Raw genomic sequence first — 19505 nt, forward strand, 5'->3', positions numbered from 1 at the left:
GTGCGCCCCAGGGCAGCTGTGGCTACAATGTAGCTTGTCATCACCAGTGTGTGGATGGGTGGATGACTGGATATGTAAAGCTCTATACAAATACAGGCCATTTACCACTTGTAGTTTGCTGGGATAAGGTTGCAGGTTTATACAAAACATTTCAGAGTCTTGGAGGATACTGCATGACCTCTTGCCATTTAGTATTAGTCCTGAAGGCCATAAAGGACTCGTGAACAAATGTGATCATGTGACCTAGCTCACAGTGAGGAAGCTAGAGCTGATTATTGTAGTACTGGTCTGTCTGAAGATATCCACTTCACTTCAGGGTCACGAGATGCTAAGACTATTCGTTAGGCTCGATCAAATCAAAAATTACTGGCACGCAAAGCAGCGCCTTCAATTAAGGCACTGGTGTAAAGTTGTGTCAAATAAAATGTCTTTTTTATTGTTAAAGACTCAATTTGAGTTAACATAGTGACGTTTAAACTCAGTTTGTTGTCATAGCTGTGCAGTATTTCTGTCCTTGCTAAGACTAGACTTGAGGTTATTACATATTGTACGGTTCAGACACACTTTTAATGGGTTATCAACTGTTTCATAATGATTATTTAATGTCACAGCCTGTATAAAGTGAATAATTGTTGTAAGTCATGATTGAAAATCCTTGCTTGGTAGATTGTGCCAAATTCCTTCGCTGTAAGGCTATCTAACTCATTTCTGGGTAATACTACTAATGCTTGGTGATGCGTGTGTCGTACAAATCCCGTGCAAGTAGCTTGTAATTAATTTCCATTGATTGTGCAATCACTGAGAATTACACTTAATTATGCAATGACACAAATGCAATTTAATTGCTTCACTGAAATTGGATTTGGCAGGCTGTCACCAAATGTCATCTGAAAACATTTACATTGTGCGTTTATGCTTGTGTGGGTTTTCTGTTTACATCTGTGGTTACTATTTAAAGCTCATAATGTAATTGTAGCCCAGACTCTCTTGGAGAACATCAGGCACCTTCTTATTAGTAAAGTAATTTCACTGCATGGCATATTGCAATTGCTATGTAACTGTTAAAAGTCAGGTAGGAAAAACATCTGAAAATGTGTGCGTTTTGTGTAAGTCTTAGTGGAACGACACACTTTTATGAAGGTCTGGATATCCTTTGGGTCAGTTTGCTTACTAAAAGCGTTTCTGGAACAATTAGTTATCAGTTATTGAGTGTAAAAGTTTAACAATACACACATTCATGTGTACATTCGTGAGAATATCCATGAACATTTTGAAGCACAGATCCGGTAATTAATCGTAAAGCTGTTTGTTGAAACGGTGTTGTCTTGTTAATGAATTTTGTGCATAGGATCAGCATTATCATGTGCAATTAATTGGTAGATTTTAAGATTTCTGTTCATGTAACCTTTTACCATTTTTTTCTTTGTTATTGATGTAAAGCAACCAGAAATGTAAAAATGCAATTTTGAGCTTTTAAACAAGGTGATTAAAGGAGAATATGGCTCATGAAATAATTATCATGCTGAGCTATGAACGTATTTGAGTAACTGCCAATTATGTTTAGTACTGTGTCTGGCAAAGAGTGTTTGATTATAATTACAGTTTGATGTTATGCCAAAGTTTTTATGTTGTTTGAAAAATGCCAAAGTGTGTGTGGACAGATACAAAGCATTGATAATGGACCCTCCCACTGTCTTTTCTTTAAATCCAGTTTGTGTCTGACACTCTCTAAATGGGCCTTTTAATAGCAAACCAGGCTTTTAGAGGCTATTATTTAAGCAGTTCAGCACTGCAACGTTTCCCTGCAGTGTTGTGATTAAAAGTGGAAAAAGCTCATGAAGCAGGTAATTGATGTTTAACTTGTTTGTGGAAAGTGTGTATCTGCTCTATTGCTTTTTGTCTCGTCTCAGAAAATTGAAGGTTACAGAAAAGGCTCATTTACATCCGACAGCAGCCTGAGGTCACTTCACGTGCGCTTTAACAGCTGTAGCATTCTTATCAATAACCCCCCCAAAAGTGCCTGTATTAACACTGGGAGTTTTTCTCATCTTATTGATTATTAAATGAGATCGCTCTCAATCCTACCTGTTATATAACTGGAAATGTTTTCTATTTGTGACCCTCCTAATTATGCTGTGATCAATGATTTCCTGCCATTGATTGTTTAGGCTATTGCAGCACTTCATTGTTAGCAGGGATTAGATTGTTTCTATTTAAATTTACCATCTGAATAAGAACTGCGGTTGGTTGGGGTAGAGGCAGCGTGTCTGAACGGATTTCAGCAAGCTCTGTTTGTTTGTGTCATCACAGTATAAAAATTAGAGCTGTTATATAATATTTTCTTAATGTGATATTACGCCTGAACTAAAGCTACAATTCCAAAATGTAGTGAATCAGCGTCAGAGCGATTTGGACGTATTTATGTGTTGTTGTGCCTCGTCTGGTTACCTTTTCGACCGCATCTGTCCCCCACGGCGTGCTGTCAGCCAGCGTCAGCATCACCTTTGCAGATCAGTAGCACAGGAATACCGCCCTCCCTCGCACTGTGAAGTGCTCGCATATTGGCTGTAAGAGAGCTCTATCTCCCCGCATCAGCGCCATGTTCTGCACCATCCCAAATATGTCACTCACTGCAGCTTTTTACTGCAGCCGCCAGCTACAGCCGAGTCCCGTCTGCAGCTGGGCTTCGTCTCAGGCCGATGAGCACGCAGTGATGTAAACGGCTCGACTGCCGCTCCAAAAACTGGCCTGAAAGTCTTTATCACCCCCGAATCTACTGTCAGGACAAATTAACTCATGCAAACTGTGGATCATGCTTTGTAACTTGTACATCTTAAAACTGAAGCTATAAATTCAAATTCAAATTTTATTTGTCACACACACACAACCATACACAGTATGACATGGGGGTGAAATGCTTGTAGCTGCGCAATGCCCGACCATTAAATGACAGAAAAAAAAAAAAGTTTTACAGTATTACAGTATTTACAATTTACTACAAAATTTACAAATTAACTTAGGAATTTACAGTAAAAATAAAAATAAAAATAAATAAAAATGTGCAAACAGCAGAGAGAGATTATAAAGATTATAAATTATAGGAAATTATAGGAAATGTGTGGTGGTGCGTGTGGTGATGTGATGTGTGTGAGAGTCCAGTCTTATAGTGATGTGTGTGGGAGAGTACAGAAGGATACAGGGTTTTTATTTTTAATTGAAGCTTGTGAGATTAATTTTTCCTCGCTGATGCTGTCTGAAAAATGTGCCAGTATTGATACACATGCTTGGCGGCACATCAGTGTTGGACCTGCTCCTTCCTTCTATAAACAATGCATGTTCCCATTCCTTCAGGGCTCATGGTTGCCAGTTGCTGCTGTATGTGATCTTTTCTTGTTTTGTGTTGCTTCTAATGTCGTTTCTAAAAATACCATTAAAAGCATCCAAAACCTCATTAAAAATGTATTTAAGCTTCACTGGTGAGGGGAAAGAAAAGTCAAGCCAGCAATGAGATCACACACACACACACAGTGTCAGTTTGTTATTCAGCATTGGTGAGAGGAAAAACAAGTTGCCAGCTCGATTGTGGACAGATATTTAGTGTTTTTACTTTTTACATACTCTTACATTTTCTCTCTCGCTCTCCCTCTGACAGTTAATAAGCACAAACCGTGGATTGAGACAACGTACCATGGGATCGTAACAGAAAATGACGACAAAGTTCTTCTGGACCCTCCTCTGATTGCACTGGACAAAGATGCTCCTCTACGCTACGCAGGTGAGAGAGAGCGTTTAATGCTGCTGCATCTGTTCCTTAACGAGAATTATTCTTTTCACACCAAATTACAGAAAACATCCGCTAATTAGTCTGTACCTTTTGAGCTTTGTGACATTATCAAGTATTATGGATGCAGGAAAAACTGCGGGAATAGTTTATAGACTCGAAGAAGAAAAAGAGTCCATCCACTTGCTAAAATCTTATTCTTCTTGGTAAATGAAATAGAATAAAGCTTGTTTAGCACTTAATTCTTTAACCATGACATAGATGTAATTTTTTAATGTGTGGAGGTCTCTTTCCCTGCAGGGTGTCTCATTATACATTGCTCGTAATACTTTCTGTGATACAGGTTATAATCTTAGATTAGCTATGCACACGGATACAAATCAAAGCAGTGAGTCTGCAGTGAAGAAAGAAGACAGTAACTGTCAGGTCTTAATTGTCAGCTCACTTTTGAATAAGTTCTGCTAACACATTTCTGCACATTAGTTTTTTATGACTTGCCTGCCATACTGATGTACAGTTGGTTACCATATCCTCAGGCTGAACCTTTTGATATTCAGATCAAAAACTTTTTTCAAGTTTTTTTTTACCCCCCCTCCCTCTCTCCCACTGTAGAGGCACAATTAGTGTGCTTTATGTACCAAGGCAGCATTAGCTCTGGGGTTTTTAATCACATCAGGATTGACTTTGGCCATGATTCAAAGCACCACAGCACTGGAAATCGTTTCCCACCATCTCACATCACATGAGTTGTGTGATCTCTTGTCTGCGGCTCTCTTCACACTCGGTGCTCTCACCAGGCTTTATATGACTATTTTAATCACAGATTACTCCCCCTGATTTAGAATGTGAGGCTTTAGCATCCACGTGCACGCCACAGGACATGCCAAATGTAATCTTCTTGACAAAGTTATGTGAAATTTCTCCTGAGTTGATTGGCTTGGCAGCTTTTTAAGGTGGACAACTGCACCAAGAGAGCCATGATTAGAGTAATATGCCCAACTCTCTGCATGATGTTTGTCTCCCTTCACATAAAAATTGTTTTGAACGCAGAGCTTTGGGGAGGGGAGTCCTGTTTCTCTCAGCTCTTTTGATGAGCAGGCTTTTTGCGAGTGGACTGTGTGTCCTTGTGAACTTGCTCTTTTGAGACAGTGTAAGCAGTCCGGCTTCACGTGGCAGCAGGGGTGACCTACTCTATCATGCCAGCCTCCTTTTTAGTCGGTTCTTCTGTGCCAGCGAGCAGGGTTCACTTTAAGCCAGCCTGCAGATCATTCAGAAGCTCAATCCCAGGTTCTTAAGTCAGTCTGAGGAACAGAAGCTTCACGAACGAGGAGTTGCTATATAAGTTGTCTGTAAGGCTGATTCGCTGTGGGACGGGCAGGGTAATTGGACCTGAAATGGCTGAGACTAAAGCCTTTGAAAACAAGCTCAGTGCTCATGGATGACTGTGCTGTAACACAAGTGTGAAACACAAAGCAAGAATGGCCCACCCACCAGATCGGGTTATTTTATTCCCTGAGAAGTAATAGACAAGACAAAAGGAGTAAAAATCTTGTTTCTGCGACACAGCTCCTGGAAAATGGGTTAAGATATTAACCTTTTGTGAGTGTGTGACTGTATTGAGAACATTACTCATTGTATTTAATTAGTACTAGGCAGGCTGAGGATAAATGTTTAACTATCCTTGTGATTGCTGACCTGATCCGAACTGAGAGGCCTGTGAGAAAAGCTAAGGAAATCCTAAACTCCTGATGTGAGCTGGTCGTTAGAAGTGTGTTAAACTCAGCAGCCACAATGCCGACTGCATGTCAGACTTTAGCAGCACCTCCATCCATCCACTATACCAGCTTGCACTGGCTAATGTGAAATCCATTTCTAATTGTTCAGTAGGTACAAACAAAGGCCCAGCTCACCTGTTAAAGAGATTGAAAACGTCAGCTAAGCAACAAAAGAAGTTGTCATTTTGTTTTCCCTAAGCTGCCTTATCTTCATGTCTTAAAGTTTAATATATAAAATATATTAAAAAATGAATGAAAATGGTAAATGTGACGTTTTGAGAAATATGATTTCAATGTGACGGGACTGACTTTCCACACTTCCTATCTATCCTCTAATTATATATTCTTTTTCTTTTTTAACTTGTTTAGTACTTGTTTACTCTGGTGTAGTCCTTATTCCCCACTCGCAGTATGTTTTTTGTTTCTCTGAGGGAGGTATTGTAAGCCTTTAGCTAGCGTGTATTATCTTCCTGTCCTCTGTGTGTGTTATCTCTCAGCTTCTAACTCTTCTCTGAACTGATCTGGGTTTATCTTGTCTCCCTTCCTTGTAGAGAGTTTTGAGGTGACCCTCACTGAAGAAGGTGATCTTGGGCTCTTTCTTCTGCCTTGTGCTTACTTGTTACTATTAACCCACTAACGCTAAAACCAGCATCCACACTTTTACACAGAAACTCCTCGTGCTCATGCTCTGTAAACTCCCCATTTGGTTTTCTTGACCTTGCGTTTTATTTTCTCACCCTGAAGTTTTTGCCGTTCCAACAGCTGGATGAAAAGTGTGATGTGGGGGCTGACTGTTCTTAGAAATATCTGTGCATGAGACATCCATTGCAGTTTGCAGACCCTAACAGTTTTTCAGCTGTCAGCAGGAAACAGAAGCCGCTTTAAAATAACACAACAACAAAAAAAAAACAGCAGTTCTGAGTCTCTTTGCCGTTTTGTCCAATTCGGTCCTTTTAATTCCCCGAAAAAAAAAAAAACAAAGAAGGGGGAAAAAAAGCAGAAGGCTAAAGCAATTTTCTGCACAACTCCAATTTAAAAGTCTGTGTAGGATTATTTTATAACCTCTTTAACATGCGGCAATTGGAGCAGAAATTGAAACTCTAATTGGTATTTTAAGAAGCTGAACCTTCTTAAAGTGTAACCATCTTAAAGGCACCGAGCATGCTCGGTTGTGGCCGTTAATGACCTCGTTATAGCTGCGCAATTCCAGTGACTCCTGTGAACCTTTCTGACATTTTAAGTCTTCACGTGAGATTGCTGAGATTGTTAACTAATGCAAACTCTCTCTGCTGCAAAGTTTCTGTTATCGCATCTTTGCCTCAGTGGATCTCTTGATTTCTAATTCTCCACCACTAATCTCTACCATTAGCATGGCTGCAGTTGTCATTTGATGTGGATGTCAAGCAAGTTGATATTTCTAACCCCAGTTCTCATCCAGTACTTTTGTTTTGGTTTGAAAACAGTTTTTGTACTGGTTTAGTTCTCTATGATTTCATGGTTTTCTTTTCAGTTCATTTTGCAGTAGTTTTGGGTCAGAGGCAAAATTACACAGGAAGACTTTTCTCAAATTGTGCCAAAATATTAAGCGTTGTCTGGGCTTTTTTTCCCCTTTTCTTTTCTTTTGCAGACATTTAAGCCGGGATGGCTGAATCTCAATGGTCTCTATTGTTTAGGATTTCAATTTTTGTTCCTATAATTTGTGTTATATATTGTTTCTCTCATCAGATAGGATGTAACGTTATTTTTTTTATTCTCAACAAATATACTGTGCTCTATATGCTTACTTTTAAACTTGGTTTCATGACTTTTTTTAATATCTTAAGTACTCCTGTGAAATGCCTGTCCACATTTTTCAGTTTCTGCCTGCATGACTGGATGCAATGTTTTCAAGTGGCTTGGAAAATACACTCTCTGTACTGATACGTAATGTCACCCACCACCAAACTACTCACCCACACGGGCTTCCTTCACAGACCCCACGCACCTCAATCTACAAGTCCCCGGCTCCCAAAACCTGTGGCTGACTTTGATTTGATTTTGTTTATTTTTGAGGCGTTTAATTAATTTGTTTTGTGGTTAATATAATTGCTTAATCGCTTCATTAGACGTTTAAATTTCACAGCGGTCGCCAGTTATTCTGAGCAAGCTCTGTTTTGGCTCTTAACATGTTCAGGTGAGATTTGCGGCTTCAGGATCCACGGGCAGAATGTCCCTTTTGAGGCAGTGGTCCTGGACAAGTCCACTGGAGAGGGGGTTATCAGGGCAAAGGACAAGCTGGACTGTGAGCTGCAGAAGGAGCACACCTTCACCATCCAAGCCTACGACTGTGGAGAGGGTCCTGATGGTGCCAACATGAAGAAGTCTCATAAGTGAGTTAACCCCTGCGCTAAAAGTGTTGCACAATTATCTTTGAGCACATTTTCTTTGAGATAAAATGTTTTTAACTATCTAAAAAAATATGACACAGCAGTGGGAAGCCTCAGCTTTTGGCTCACAGGGATCACTTGTTCATACGCTACTATAAAGGAATACAAAAAGAAAAATCATTTTAGGTCTCCTAAGTAAAAAATCCTGATTGTGGTTCAAGTGCATCATCAAATCTGATGCATTTGCCCTGACGAATGGGTTATGAAAGCAAAGCAAGCACACAAGTGTGCAAATGTAAATATGTGGTTTTGGCATAAAATCAAAAGCTGCGTTTTAAGTCTTTATGCTGATTGTGGGAACTGTCAAGGGAATCCTTTCCCGAATGAGCCGTATAATTATCCATGAACATTTGGTGACATGAATGCACATCTGGATTGTGAGGATTTCCAATCGGGAATGAATGGAATAAGGGTCATGATTAGATGGTTATTTGATTTGTCTGTCAACAGAAAATTAAGCTGCACCTTTTCAAAAAAAAAACAAAAACAAAAAAGATCAGTAGTGATGAAGTAATGATTACAAATAGAGTTGACTCAACACAAGAAGATTATTCTTTCCATCTGCAGTAATCAAACAAAAGCCAGGCCAGGCCTTAAAGTCAAGAATTTATTTTATTTTAAACCACTCCAGGATTTTATAATTATCTATGAATGAGGATGATCATGTAAGGTCTCATTTTCATAATAAAATAACATAAATAAATAAACCATCGACTATCCAACCGATAAAGTGTCCTAACTTGAATATCTCCCTATCAGGGCCACTGTCCACATCCAGGTGAACGACATCAACGAGTATTCACCAGTGTTCAAGGAGAAGTCCTACAAAGCCACCGTCATCGAGGGAAAGAAATACGACAGCATCCTGAAGGTGGAGGCGGTGGATGCCGACTGCTCGTTCCAGTTTAGCCAAATCTGCAACTACGAGATTGTGACCCCTGATGTGCCCTTCACCATCGACAAGGATGGTACGGATGTTCACACAGCGCCTTTGTCTTTGTGCCCACTGGGAAAAAGCTGCAGCCCACGCCCAAGACTCATGAGTGCAATGACACGCTTCACAGTGCCTATTGATTAGTTTAAATGATGATGCTGCAGGCAGGCATTCTTTGAACGTCACCAAGCTGGTCAGTGATTAGTGCCGGATTTTAAGATAATTTCTTTTTATCTTTAACAAAAAATAAATAGAAAAAGTTAGAGCTGCTCGATTATGGCAAAAATGATAATCACGATTATTTTCACTGAAATTGAGATCTCGATTATTTGATGATATTTATTGAACAATAACAATGTATTGAATAATGACTTTAAAGATTGTCAAAAAATAATATAAAATAGTGTGCAAATACTGATAACAGTGCAAATGTTTGCAATATAAAAAATAAATGAAAAATGTAAACATCTATGTTTAGTGAACTTTGCAGTGTTGCTCTGTGGTGCAGCTACGACACTGTAGCAAAGTTTACACACTATGTCTACTTGATCCACGTCTGACTCCGCGAACCCATAATGTTTCCACACTACTGAAGTTTTTTTTTACCTCTCTTTTCAACCAACGGCAGTCACTCTCCTCTCCAAATAACTTCTGCTTAGCTTTCCGAGCTTCCCTCGGGTCCTCTTAATCAGCGGTCCCCAACCCCCGGGCCTCGAACCGGTACCGGTCCGTGAGTCGTTTGGTACCGGGCCGCGAGAGTTGAGGTTCAGGTGTGAAATGTTTAGTTTTCAGGGTTTTTATCGGTTTTCAGCGTTATTTTGTTATCGTTTTTATCGTTTACTCGGTTTTCCTGGGTCTTTTCACGTGTGTTATGAATAAATTTTCTTTTTTTCGGTACCGGTACTAGTTTTATTTTGTTGTATTTATCCGCGACACCTTAAAGGCCGGTCCATGAAAATATTGTCGGGTATAAACCGGTCCGTGGCGCAAAAAAGGTTGGGGACCGCTGCTCTTAATTGTTGTGACACGTGTTCGAAATGCAGAGAGGTGCGCTCGATTTGCCACACGGAGCAGCGCGAGAGTAAAGCACGAGGGAGGGGCTAATAATCCGCTCAGTCATTTTTAATGATCGTTGAAAGCCCAGATCGTAATCGAGATTAAAATTCGATTAATTGAGCAGCCCTAGAAAAAGTCAAGACCCAGTTTTCAAACTCTGACGATTATAATGCCTAACTAAAAAAAAATAAATAAAGATGGGTAATAATATTAGGAGTAATAATATTCTCAGTGACTCTTTAATTTCACTTTAATTGTGAGACTCTGCATACACAAAAGCTTTGAAAATAACTCTCAGTACAGCATCTCAATTCAAAATGTTATGAATCCTAAGAGTGGTCCATCAGTTTATTGTTTGGCTTGTCGATAAATTCCCTTTTGTTTTTTAAATAGTCTTTACTCTATAATTCTGTTTGAAACGCGTAATGTTTTAGTGCTTTGAGGATTTCTACACCTACCGATAACTCTGCCAATTTTAGCACAGCCGCAGCTTTGAAGTTAAACAAAGAATGGTCCTTCTATTAAAATTACATTTTCCCCCCACCTGCTCTGTTCAGGCTTTATCAAGAACACAGAAAAACTGAGCTATGGCAAAGAGCGCATGTATAAACTGACCGTGACCGCCTACGACTGCGGAAAGAACCGAGCCTCTGAGGACGTGCTGGTGAAGATCAGCGTCAAGCCCACCTGCAAGCCCAGCTGGCAAGGTACGAAAGCTCTCCTCCTTTGTTGTCGCTCGCCAGCCATCACTGTTAAGTTGTGTCTTTTGTGTTGAATATAAATGATCACTGATGCAGTCCAAAAGGCTCAGAGGATAATTGAACTCCTTTAAACTATAAGGCCTCATTCAAACTCAAAAGAAGAGGAATACTTCTTAATGAGTATTTAGTATTAAAAAGGCTTTTAATTAAATAACATCTTTTAATGCTTTTTACTCTCTCTGCTTCTTTTTCAGGCTTCAATAAGAGGATTGAATACGAGCCTGGCACTGGTAGTTTGGCCCTTTTCCCCAGCATGCACTTGGAGACCTGTGATGAGCCAATCACGTCCATCCGGGCCAGTATTGAACTGGAAACCAACCATATTGGAAAGGGCTGTGATCGTGACACCTACTCTGAGAAGTCTCTGCATAAGTTGTGTGGTAAGGAGCTGGAAATGGTTCTTGTCAGTAGTTGTTTTATAACTCTGTGAACCACATACAAGTAAGTACACCATCTTTCTTTATTAGGAGCCAGCTCCGGCACTGTGGAGCTCCTTCCTGCTCCCAGCAGCTCTGCTAACTGGACCGTAGGGCTGCCAACCGATAACGGCCACGACAGCGATCAGGTGTTTGAATTTAATGGCACCCAGGCCATTAAGGTTCCTAATGGTATGGTGAGCACCAGCCTGAAGGACCCCTTCACCATTTCTGTGTGGATGAGACACGGCCCTGGGGCCCACGAGAAGGAGACCATCCTCTGCAACTCTGACAAAACGGGTAGGAGTCACAGCTTATTGTGAATAAAATAAACATGCGTATTTAAAGGCTCCAACTATTATTCAACTGTTAAAAAGGGGAAAAAGATAACTGACTCACTGTATAGATTAAATCTTCCTGTCAGTCCACTTTAATTGAAGATTTAGCTTTATAATAAGATACACCCTGGAAAGGTTGCCAGTCTGTCCAGGGTGTACCCTGGACACATAGAGACTCTCAATCATTCTCATTCACATTCACACATATGGGAAATTTATATTCAACAATTAACCTAACCCCACTAACTGCATGACTGTGGGAGAAAGCCAGTGTACCCGGAGAAAACCCATGCAAACTCCACACAGTGGAATTGAGCCTTCTTGCTGTAAGGCTACAGTGCTAACTGCTGTACCACCTTGATGTCCCTATTGTTGTAATTCCAGTAAAATCATACAAATAGCCATAAAAGTTTAATTATATATGCTAGACCATTATATATAAACTATATAAACATTATATATAACCTAGCAAAAGGCAAAAATGCCTTGTTTTTAGCATATAAATGACATGTACTACCCAATTTTCACCTTTCCTAATGTAATAAAGTGCATCCATTCGCCAATTGCATGATAAGATCAAATAATACTGTAACGCTGGCATGAAATATTAATAAAAATCTTGGAACAGAAGGTTTCGAAGAGTTTTGTAGGACAGAGCGTCTTGTTTCATACATATAATAAGCATGGCACATGGACTCATTAATCTCAAAACTGTGCTATTAAAATATCTGGCGGATGCTGATTATTGGTGCACATATGGTGTCTGAAGAGATCCTGTAATTAAAAACAAAAAAAGCCCTACCATTGAAACTTCAGGCTATAATCAGTGTTTGTGCTCAGCTGGTGGTCTAACACATGGAAACGTGATTCCTTGTTAATTTCTTTCTCACATCCCGCTGAGCGCTTGCTGACCTTTCCATTTTGACAGTAGTTGTAAATTTTCTCCACGGTCACAAGCTCCTTGATCTTACGGACTGTAAAGTCTCTGCCGTGGCCAGTGACGGGGAGCCAGTTCATCAGCTTCGGCCCAGCTGCTTATATAAGGAGGATTACATCAGGGCTGTGGCCTGGACAGGAAGCTCCCATACCCATGAGATCATGGGTCATTTGTGACCTTTGTTCAGCAGAGTCTGGAACAGAAAGACGAATCTCATTTTGCTTTAGCTTTACAGAACCACGTAAAACTGAAATTTATTTGCAATCATTTAAACCATATTTTAAAATTTTTATTTTTGCTTCATGTTAATGATAAATTGACTGTTTCTTATGTGGTGTTTTTCTACTCTGCATTGGCACTTTATCTAACGTAGACCATTCACAACTGCATTCATGCAAGCACTTGCATCTAACGCTCACACTACAATCAACATATTAGGAACAACCTAGGGTTCAGTATCTTGCCCAAGGATACTTTGGCATGCAGAGCAGTGAGGGACTGAACCACCTAACGTCTGATTAGTAGATGACCTGGTCTGCCTCCTTAGCTACAACCACCTTTGTGTCAGTTTGATGGTGTACTAATAAGTGTTAATTGGTTACCAAAAAACAACAACCTTCCCATAAAGGTTGAATCTTTCAGAATCAGATACAAGGAGAGGATGACCACTCTGTGAGAGACTATGTCGGCAAGGATGATCTGATATCGTCGTGTTGGTGTTGTTCCCAGATCATCATGAAAATGTTGTTCCAGGTTCAACATTGCAAGTGACCAATCACATTATTGTGACGTTATTCTTTTGCGCACCAACCCATTCGTGCATTTATGAAATTCCAATGTTGCAAGGACAATATCAATTCTGCTTAGCGTTTATTAAAGGGTCAGGGTCAGGGTTAGGGTCCGTTGATCGGCGGACAAAGGCGGTTTCTCGCAGCTTAAGTACAGTTTTTTGTTTTACGCCGGTTTTTCCCGAAGTCGCAAAAGTATGACATCACAACATTCTGATTGGTCACTTGCAATGTTGATCTTGGAACAACCTTTAGTATGATGATCTGGGAACAACACCAACACGAGGATATCAGATCGTGCATGTGGGATAATAGTTCAGCATTTTAAGAGTAATTGTGAAGATGCAAGACAAGATTAAAAAAAACAAAACATAATCTATGTATCCATGAATCAGGGTATTTAAGGACCATCCATTTCTATCAGCACACTCATTGTACTGATGTTTTAGATGCATGGCTACATACATATGAGGGCACCATTAATGCTAAATAATGTTCACAGGTATTGCGTCAGTCTGTAAAATCCCATCCAGGCATTGTTTTCTGTTTTCTCCTGAGGTTTTGCTAATTCCAGTAAGGCAGCGGTCTCCAACCCCCGGGCCTCGGACCGGTACCGGTCCATGAGTCGTTTGGTACCGGGCCGCGAGAATTGAGGCTCAGGTGTGAAATGTATAGTTTTAAGGGTTTTTATCGGTTTTCAGCGTTATTTTGTTATCGTTTTTATCGTTTACTTGGTTTTCCTGGGTCTTTTCACGTGTGTTATGAATAAATTTTCTTTTTTTCAGTACTGGTACTAGTTTTATTTTGTTGTATTTATCCACGACACCTTAAAGGCCGGTCCATGAAAATATTGTCGGGCATAAACCGGTCCGTGGCACAAAAAAGGTTGGAGACCGCTGCAGTAAGGCGTTGCTAAACCACACTGTGCATATTACAGCCACATAGCGATTTTTTTAAATAGAGAGAGGCTGCTAAAAGGGCCTGTATTCAGTCCACACCTTCTCAACACTTAGTGTTCTGACAGATTACAGATTTCGACACTGAGCTGGAGCACAAGAGTTCAGTTTTACCTGGAGAATCATCAAGAAAACACATTTGTTATGGTTTCTTAAGAAGATTGAGATATTTTCTACAAATACATTGCTACACATTTCCATGGATAGTCAGATATTTAATTTATCCCACAAGGGGAATTGTTGAATAGTTTAGAGTTACAGTTTCTCATCCTGATCTCTTCTGTCGTTTTCTTCTCTGCAGAGATGAACAGACACCACTACTCGCTCTACGTCCACAACTGCAGGCTGATCTTTCTCCTACGCCAGGAGCCATCTGAGGCAGAGAACTATAAACCCGCAGAGTTTCACTGGAAGCTCGACCAGGTCCGCTGCTTCCAAAACTCAACTTTGTGCCAGTGCACAGCATGAGGCGGCACACAAAGTTAAAATAATAATAATAAAAAAATCAGGTTTCAGTTTTTCACTCCTCCTGCTGTCATCTTTCCAGGTGTGTGACAAAGAGTGGCATCACTATGTGCTTAATGTGGAGTTCCCCACTGTTTCTGTATTTGTGGATGGGACTACCTTTGAGCCCTTCCTGGTTACGGAGGACTACCCACTGCACGCCTCCAAGATAGAAACTCAGCTCACGATTGGTGCCTGCTGGCAAGGTAAACCGTGTAACTGATTTTTGGAGAGCTCTCTTTTGACATTTATATCATTTATATGCATTGTATTGAAACACAAGTTCTTCTGAGTTCTTCTTTTGTGTGTTTGATACTCTATTAGAAAGAGTTAAAACTGTGTTCATGCGACATGACATAAACTATTACTTTATATTCAGCCAATGGCGTATTAACTCTTTGTAATATTAATGACGTGACCTCGTATGTAGCATCTGAATCTCTCCTCCAGATCCTCAACCTTCCTCCCTGTCTCTTCCTGCTCTCTTGTTTCTGTCCTTTACAGAAAACTCAGGACATGACAATGACACTGAGACAGTCTCTGAGCCCAGTTCAGGTTGCTCACGTCTTTCCCTTACTCCTCAGACATGTCCATGTGTCCACAATGTCCCACCATGCTAATTGCATCCTCATTCCATTAAGACTAGAATGATTCCTACCCATTCTAGATGCAAAAATAATTTGTTTTGTTGCAGTATTGATGTTCAGTGGCGCCTGACTCCCATGTATTTTATTTTCTCTTCTAACTGCAAAAGCTACGCAGTTGTTGTTTTTTTTCATTTTCCCCTTATTTCTTTATTTTTCCCCCAACATTTGATACACCAGCAGATCGCAAATAAATCTATAACGAGTCAAGAGTCCGATCCAGCTGCAGCCGTTCAGCCATGCTGGCTTTTCTTTCAGAGCTTGACCTTGAGGCTGGAAGCAGTAGCTCCTCTGTATCAGATAACAAACCTGCAGCAGAAGCGCGGGCACATATCAGTGGATGAATACGCGACCTTGAGATGTAGAGTTTGTCGCTGACTCCGCAGTGGTGCAGACTAATGCTCATTATGATGTAGCTGGAAGACAGGAGTGGCGTACCTCTCTCGAAATGTCAGGACTCCAAATTTCAGATCATGAGCATTTTGCGGCCCTCAAGATGGCTCTGTTATTTAGTGAAAATGAGGTGACTAAAGAGGATTAATTCATCATTATCTTATGTAATCCCTTCTTTGAGTTTCTTTTTTTTCCCCCCTGTTGATGCCATTTTTTTCCACAGTAAGCCGTTCACCCTTTTAATGCAAGCGTTGCATGCTGCCGCTGGCGTGCATAAGCTCATCAATCATTTGCCTGTCTTGCTCTTTGGGCTTCGGGCCTTTTGAAGGGCACACATACTAACTTGCATGAACTCCATTCACGCCAGTTTTGTACAGTGAGACAGCATGCTTGAAGCTCCAGCTCAGAAAAGGTGAAGCCTGTGAAATCTAATAAATAACTTCTATGTGTTGTCTTGGAAACCAGGTGGAAATGCTCGAATGGCGCAGTTTTTCCGCGGTAACCTAGCGGGGCTCATTATCCGCACCGGCAAGCTGGAGAACAAGAAGGTGATCGACTGTTTGTACACATGCAAAGAAGGACTGGACGTGCAGCTGCCTGAGGAGGTAGCTTCAGCTATCAAGGTGAGGAGGGCAAAGAAAGCTTTGAGTTTGTGATGTGAATCTTTTTTTAAATCATTTGACAGCTCGCTCAAGTAATGAACTGTGGTTCGTAACATCCAACCAAATAAAAAAAACAACCATTTTTAATCTTAAACCTGCAACTTTTGGAGAATATTTACCTCAAAAGTTGCATTTTTGCTGAATGAATTACTTTAAGTGGTTCTCCAGGACTGATGCTTCAAAGGATTGTTTATGTTTGTTAGCTCAGCATCAGTCACAGGTCATGTTATTCACAAATCCCTCACCTTGTTTTCTTCTCTCAGGTGGAATTCAACCCCAACCAGTCCTCTCTGACTGTGGAAGGTGACGACATCGATGCCTTTGACAAGGTCATGCAGCACATCTCCTACTTAAACTCCCGCCAGTTCCCAACCCCTGGAATCAGGCACCTGCGTATCTCAACCACAGTGAAGTAAGTAGAAGAAGAAGAAGCCAGAAGCACTTATTGTTTTCGCAGCCCGGCCTCTGTCTTGTCACTTCATCTGTTGGCTGGCAGCAGCAGCCCTGTGTTGTTTATAAAGCAGCTCCTTTCTGCCTCATAGACATTCAGAAAGCTTCTCTGCTGCTGCTTAAAATGTAAGGATGGTTTATTGAGGTAAAATGGAGGTCAAGAGTTTTACCTGATGCCCATAACAAAGAGAATAAACACAAGGTGTTTTGCTGCTTGAGAATGACAGACTGAAGAGCAGTATCCATTTTCCCCTCCCCTTTCTTTTCTATTTTCTTTGATGTCTGCAGCACTCGAAAGTCAGTAAGAACAGCAGTAGTTTTACTGATTTATACACGAGTATGAAATGAATATATCAAAGCTCTCGTGGTTGTTCTGAGCCTAGTGTGAGATTTGTTCCAGTTGGTGAAGTCGTTTAGTATTTGTTCTTATTTGCACATGCACAAATGTGCATCAGCTCCCAGCTTTATGACGCGGACTGAGTAATCAGACTAAATTGTTTTTATTTTTTCTTGTGATGGCAGTTAAATTTTTATAATTGATGAGGAACATTTGAAATTAGCTTTTTATATGTTGTCGCAGTCAAAGTGACATTTAATGTCAGTGAAAAGAAAGAATGTGTTCTTTATTTGTTACACATCAAACAGCTTGATGCATAAAAATACACAAATACCCACAAGAACTGATGAAACAATTTATTTTGCCATTTGTACAGATAGGTGAGCTTTAGGCTTCTACACGAGCACAAATAAGGGCCTTTGTCTTTTATGCCGCACACTGTTGTTGGCTCAAATTTGTTCATATACCTTCCCAACTATTCAGAATGCCACTTTTCTTCTATAGGGAGAAGCAGCAACGTGATTTAAAAAAAAAAGACAGAAGGAAAATCACATTTCTGAGCATTTAAAATCGTCTATTTCACAGATGCTTTAACGAGGAGTCCTGCGTAACGGTGCCAGATGCTGAAGGTTACGTGATGGTGCTGCAACCAGAAGAACCCAAAATCAGCCTGAGCGGCATTGACCACTTTGCCCGCAGTGCAGCTGAATTTGAGAGCCAGGAAGGAGTGACGCTGTTCCCCGAGTTACGCATTGTGAGCACCATCACCCGTGAAGTGGAGGCCGACACGGAGTCTGAAGCTGCAGAGGGAGCTGACGATGACCCTACAGGTAAGAGATGTGCACACTGGACTCTGAAGCAACTAAAAGGATTTAGCATATACACAGGAGCTAACCTGTACCTGTCCATTTAAACATGGCTGCATATGTAATAGTAATTATTGCCTTGATGGCATTACAGAGTGATGATGTGTTGGGGTGATTTAAGGCACATCCGGACTGGAGGAGCTGGGGATCGAACCACCAACCTTCTCATTTTACCTCCTGAGCTTTAGGTGCTTGTTAAGAAAGCAGCTGGTCTTCCATTTGCACCACACATAGGCCCGTGCACATACTATGTCGCCCCCTCAACAAAAATAGAGCGCACACACTCACTGGTTTGATTTCCCTTTAAACGCTCACCTGTCTGCACCTTTGACACCGAATGATTCTGCAGTTACAGGGTGTGTACAGTACAGACGTCTGTGCGGAACTACAGTAGCAGTCTATGTTGAGGATTACGCTTGGGGGATGAAGGGATTGGAAAAACAGAGCGAGAGGGAGGGTGCCATCTGTTCGGCTTGCACATAAGTTAAGTGGAGGAGACACAATAGACAAGCTCTGAGGTTGACACAGATACCACGAGATACGACGTCCTGCGGTGAGCAGCAGGCCATAAGGGACAAAAGGGCTTACAGAGCTCTGCTGCTATCACCTGCATTACCCTGCCCCACCTCACACACCTCGCAAACAAGAGATGACATGGTAGATAATTAAGAGTCATTAAAACGGAGCTTCGAAGAGTCAAATGGTACAGGCAGTAGATGCATGAATATTCATTTGTTTCATAAGCAAGCTGAGGATGCAGACTATTACAACATTATGATTTAAATAATAAAATCACTTTCTCTGATATACAAGTATAATAACATTGCTAAATCTGCTGTAGTTGTTTTATTGGACTCTGACTGTTGGAGCCAGGATTCTCTGTTTACCAGCATTTCTAAAGAGCACGTTGCATATTCTATAATGTCAGTAGTTGACTTGTTTTATCATGTCTCATCAGTTCTGGATCTTTCTCTCTTACTCCAGTTCTTTAGGTTACTTTGTTTTGTTGATTGAACAGAAATAAAATCACAAATATTTGTTCCCTTGCTCTTACTCTGTATCTATTTGTTTGGAAAGGGCAGCCAGTTATTGAAGAAATAGAGAAGGAGTGCTGTTTCAGATTTTCAAGAGTGCTCCAAATCTTTCTCCTCAATCGTTTTTGTGCTTTTGTTCTTTCAGTCCAAGAGACGGTGGTGTCGGAGGAAATCATGCACAACCTGGACACGTGTGAAGTGACTGTGGTGGGAGACGAGCTGGACGGAGAGCACGAGAGCCTTGAAGTGGACATGTCCCAGCTGCAGCAGCGCAGCTTAGAGATGAGCTCATCCAACATGGGGCTCGTCATCACCGGTACAGACCACCGTGCTCGGCTAGGAAGCCTTAACTAGCATATAGCCCTGGTTTCTGCAAAACCTCTGATAGTTCTGTGAGATTAAAGAAGGAAAAATGACTTAAAGTGTCATTAACACTTCCCCCCCCTC

The 19505-nt window shown here is 40.8% G+C and overlaps 1 protein-coding gene across 4 annotated transcripts in view; it reads left to right on the forward strand.

Moving 5' to 3' along the window:
- The window catches only part of clstn1 (calsyntenin 1), a 37855-nt gene that overhangs the window by 11878 nt on the left and 6472 nt on the right, over positions 1-19505 (forward strand). Inside the window, exons 2-15 of one of the 4 annotated variants that reach the window (XM_087833425.1) lie at positions 3653-3775; positions 6108-6137; positions 7730-7925; positions 8742-8950; positions 10530-10679; positions 10928-11113; positions 11201-11449; positions 14470-14591; positions 14716-14878; positions 15177-15227; positions 16175-16332; positions 16635-16783; positions 17744-17988; positions 19204-19374. In XM_087833425.1, coding sequence (XP_087689551.1) covers positions 3653-3775; positions 6108-6137; positions 7730-7925; positions 8742-8950; positions 10530-10679; positions 10928-11113; positions 11201-11449; positions 14470-14591; positions 14716-14878; positions 15177-15227; positions 16175-16332; positions 16635-16783; positions 17744-17988; positions 19204-19374 — 2202 coding nt within the window. The remainder of the gene's footprint in view (positions 1-3652; positions 3776-6107; positions 6138-7729; positions 7926-8741; positions 8951-10529; positions 10680-10927; positions 11114-11200; positions 11450-14469; positions 14592-14715; positions 14879-15176; positions 15228-16174; positions 16333-16634; positions 16784-17743; positions 17989-19203; positions 19375-19505) is intronic. The other 3 variants (XM_087833427.1, XM_087833426.1, XM_087833428.1) reach the window with 3 other exon arrangements.

This window comes from Neolamprologus brichardi, chromosome 20 (assembly GCF_056152115.1).
Source record: "Neolamprologus brichardi isolate AB-2024 chromosome 20, ASM5615211v1, whole genome shotgun sequence".
Classification (NCBI taxonomy): Eukaryota; Metazoa; Chordata; class Actinopteri; order Cichliformes; family Cichlidae; genus Neolamprologus; species Neolamprologus brichardi.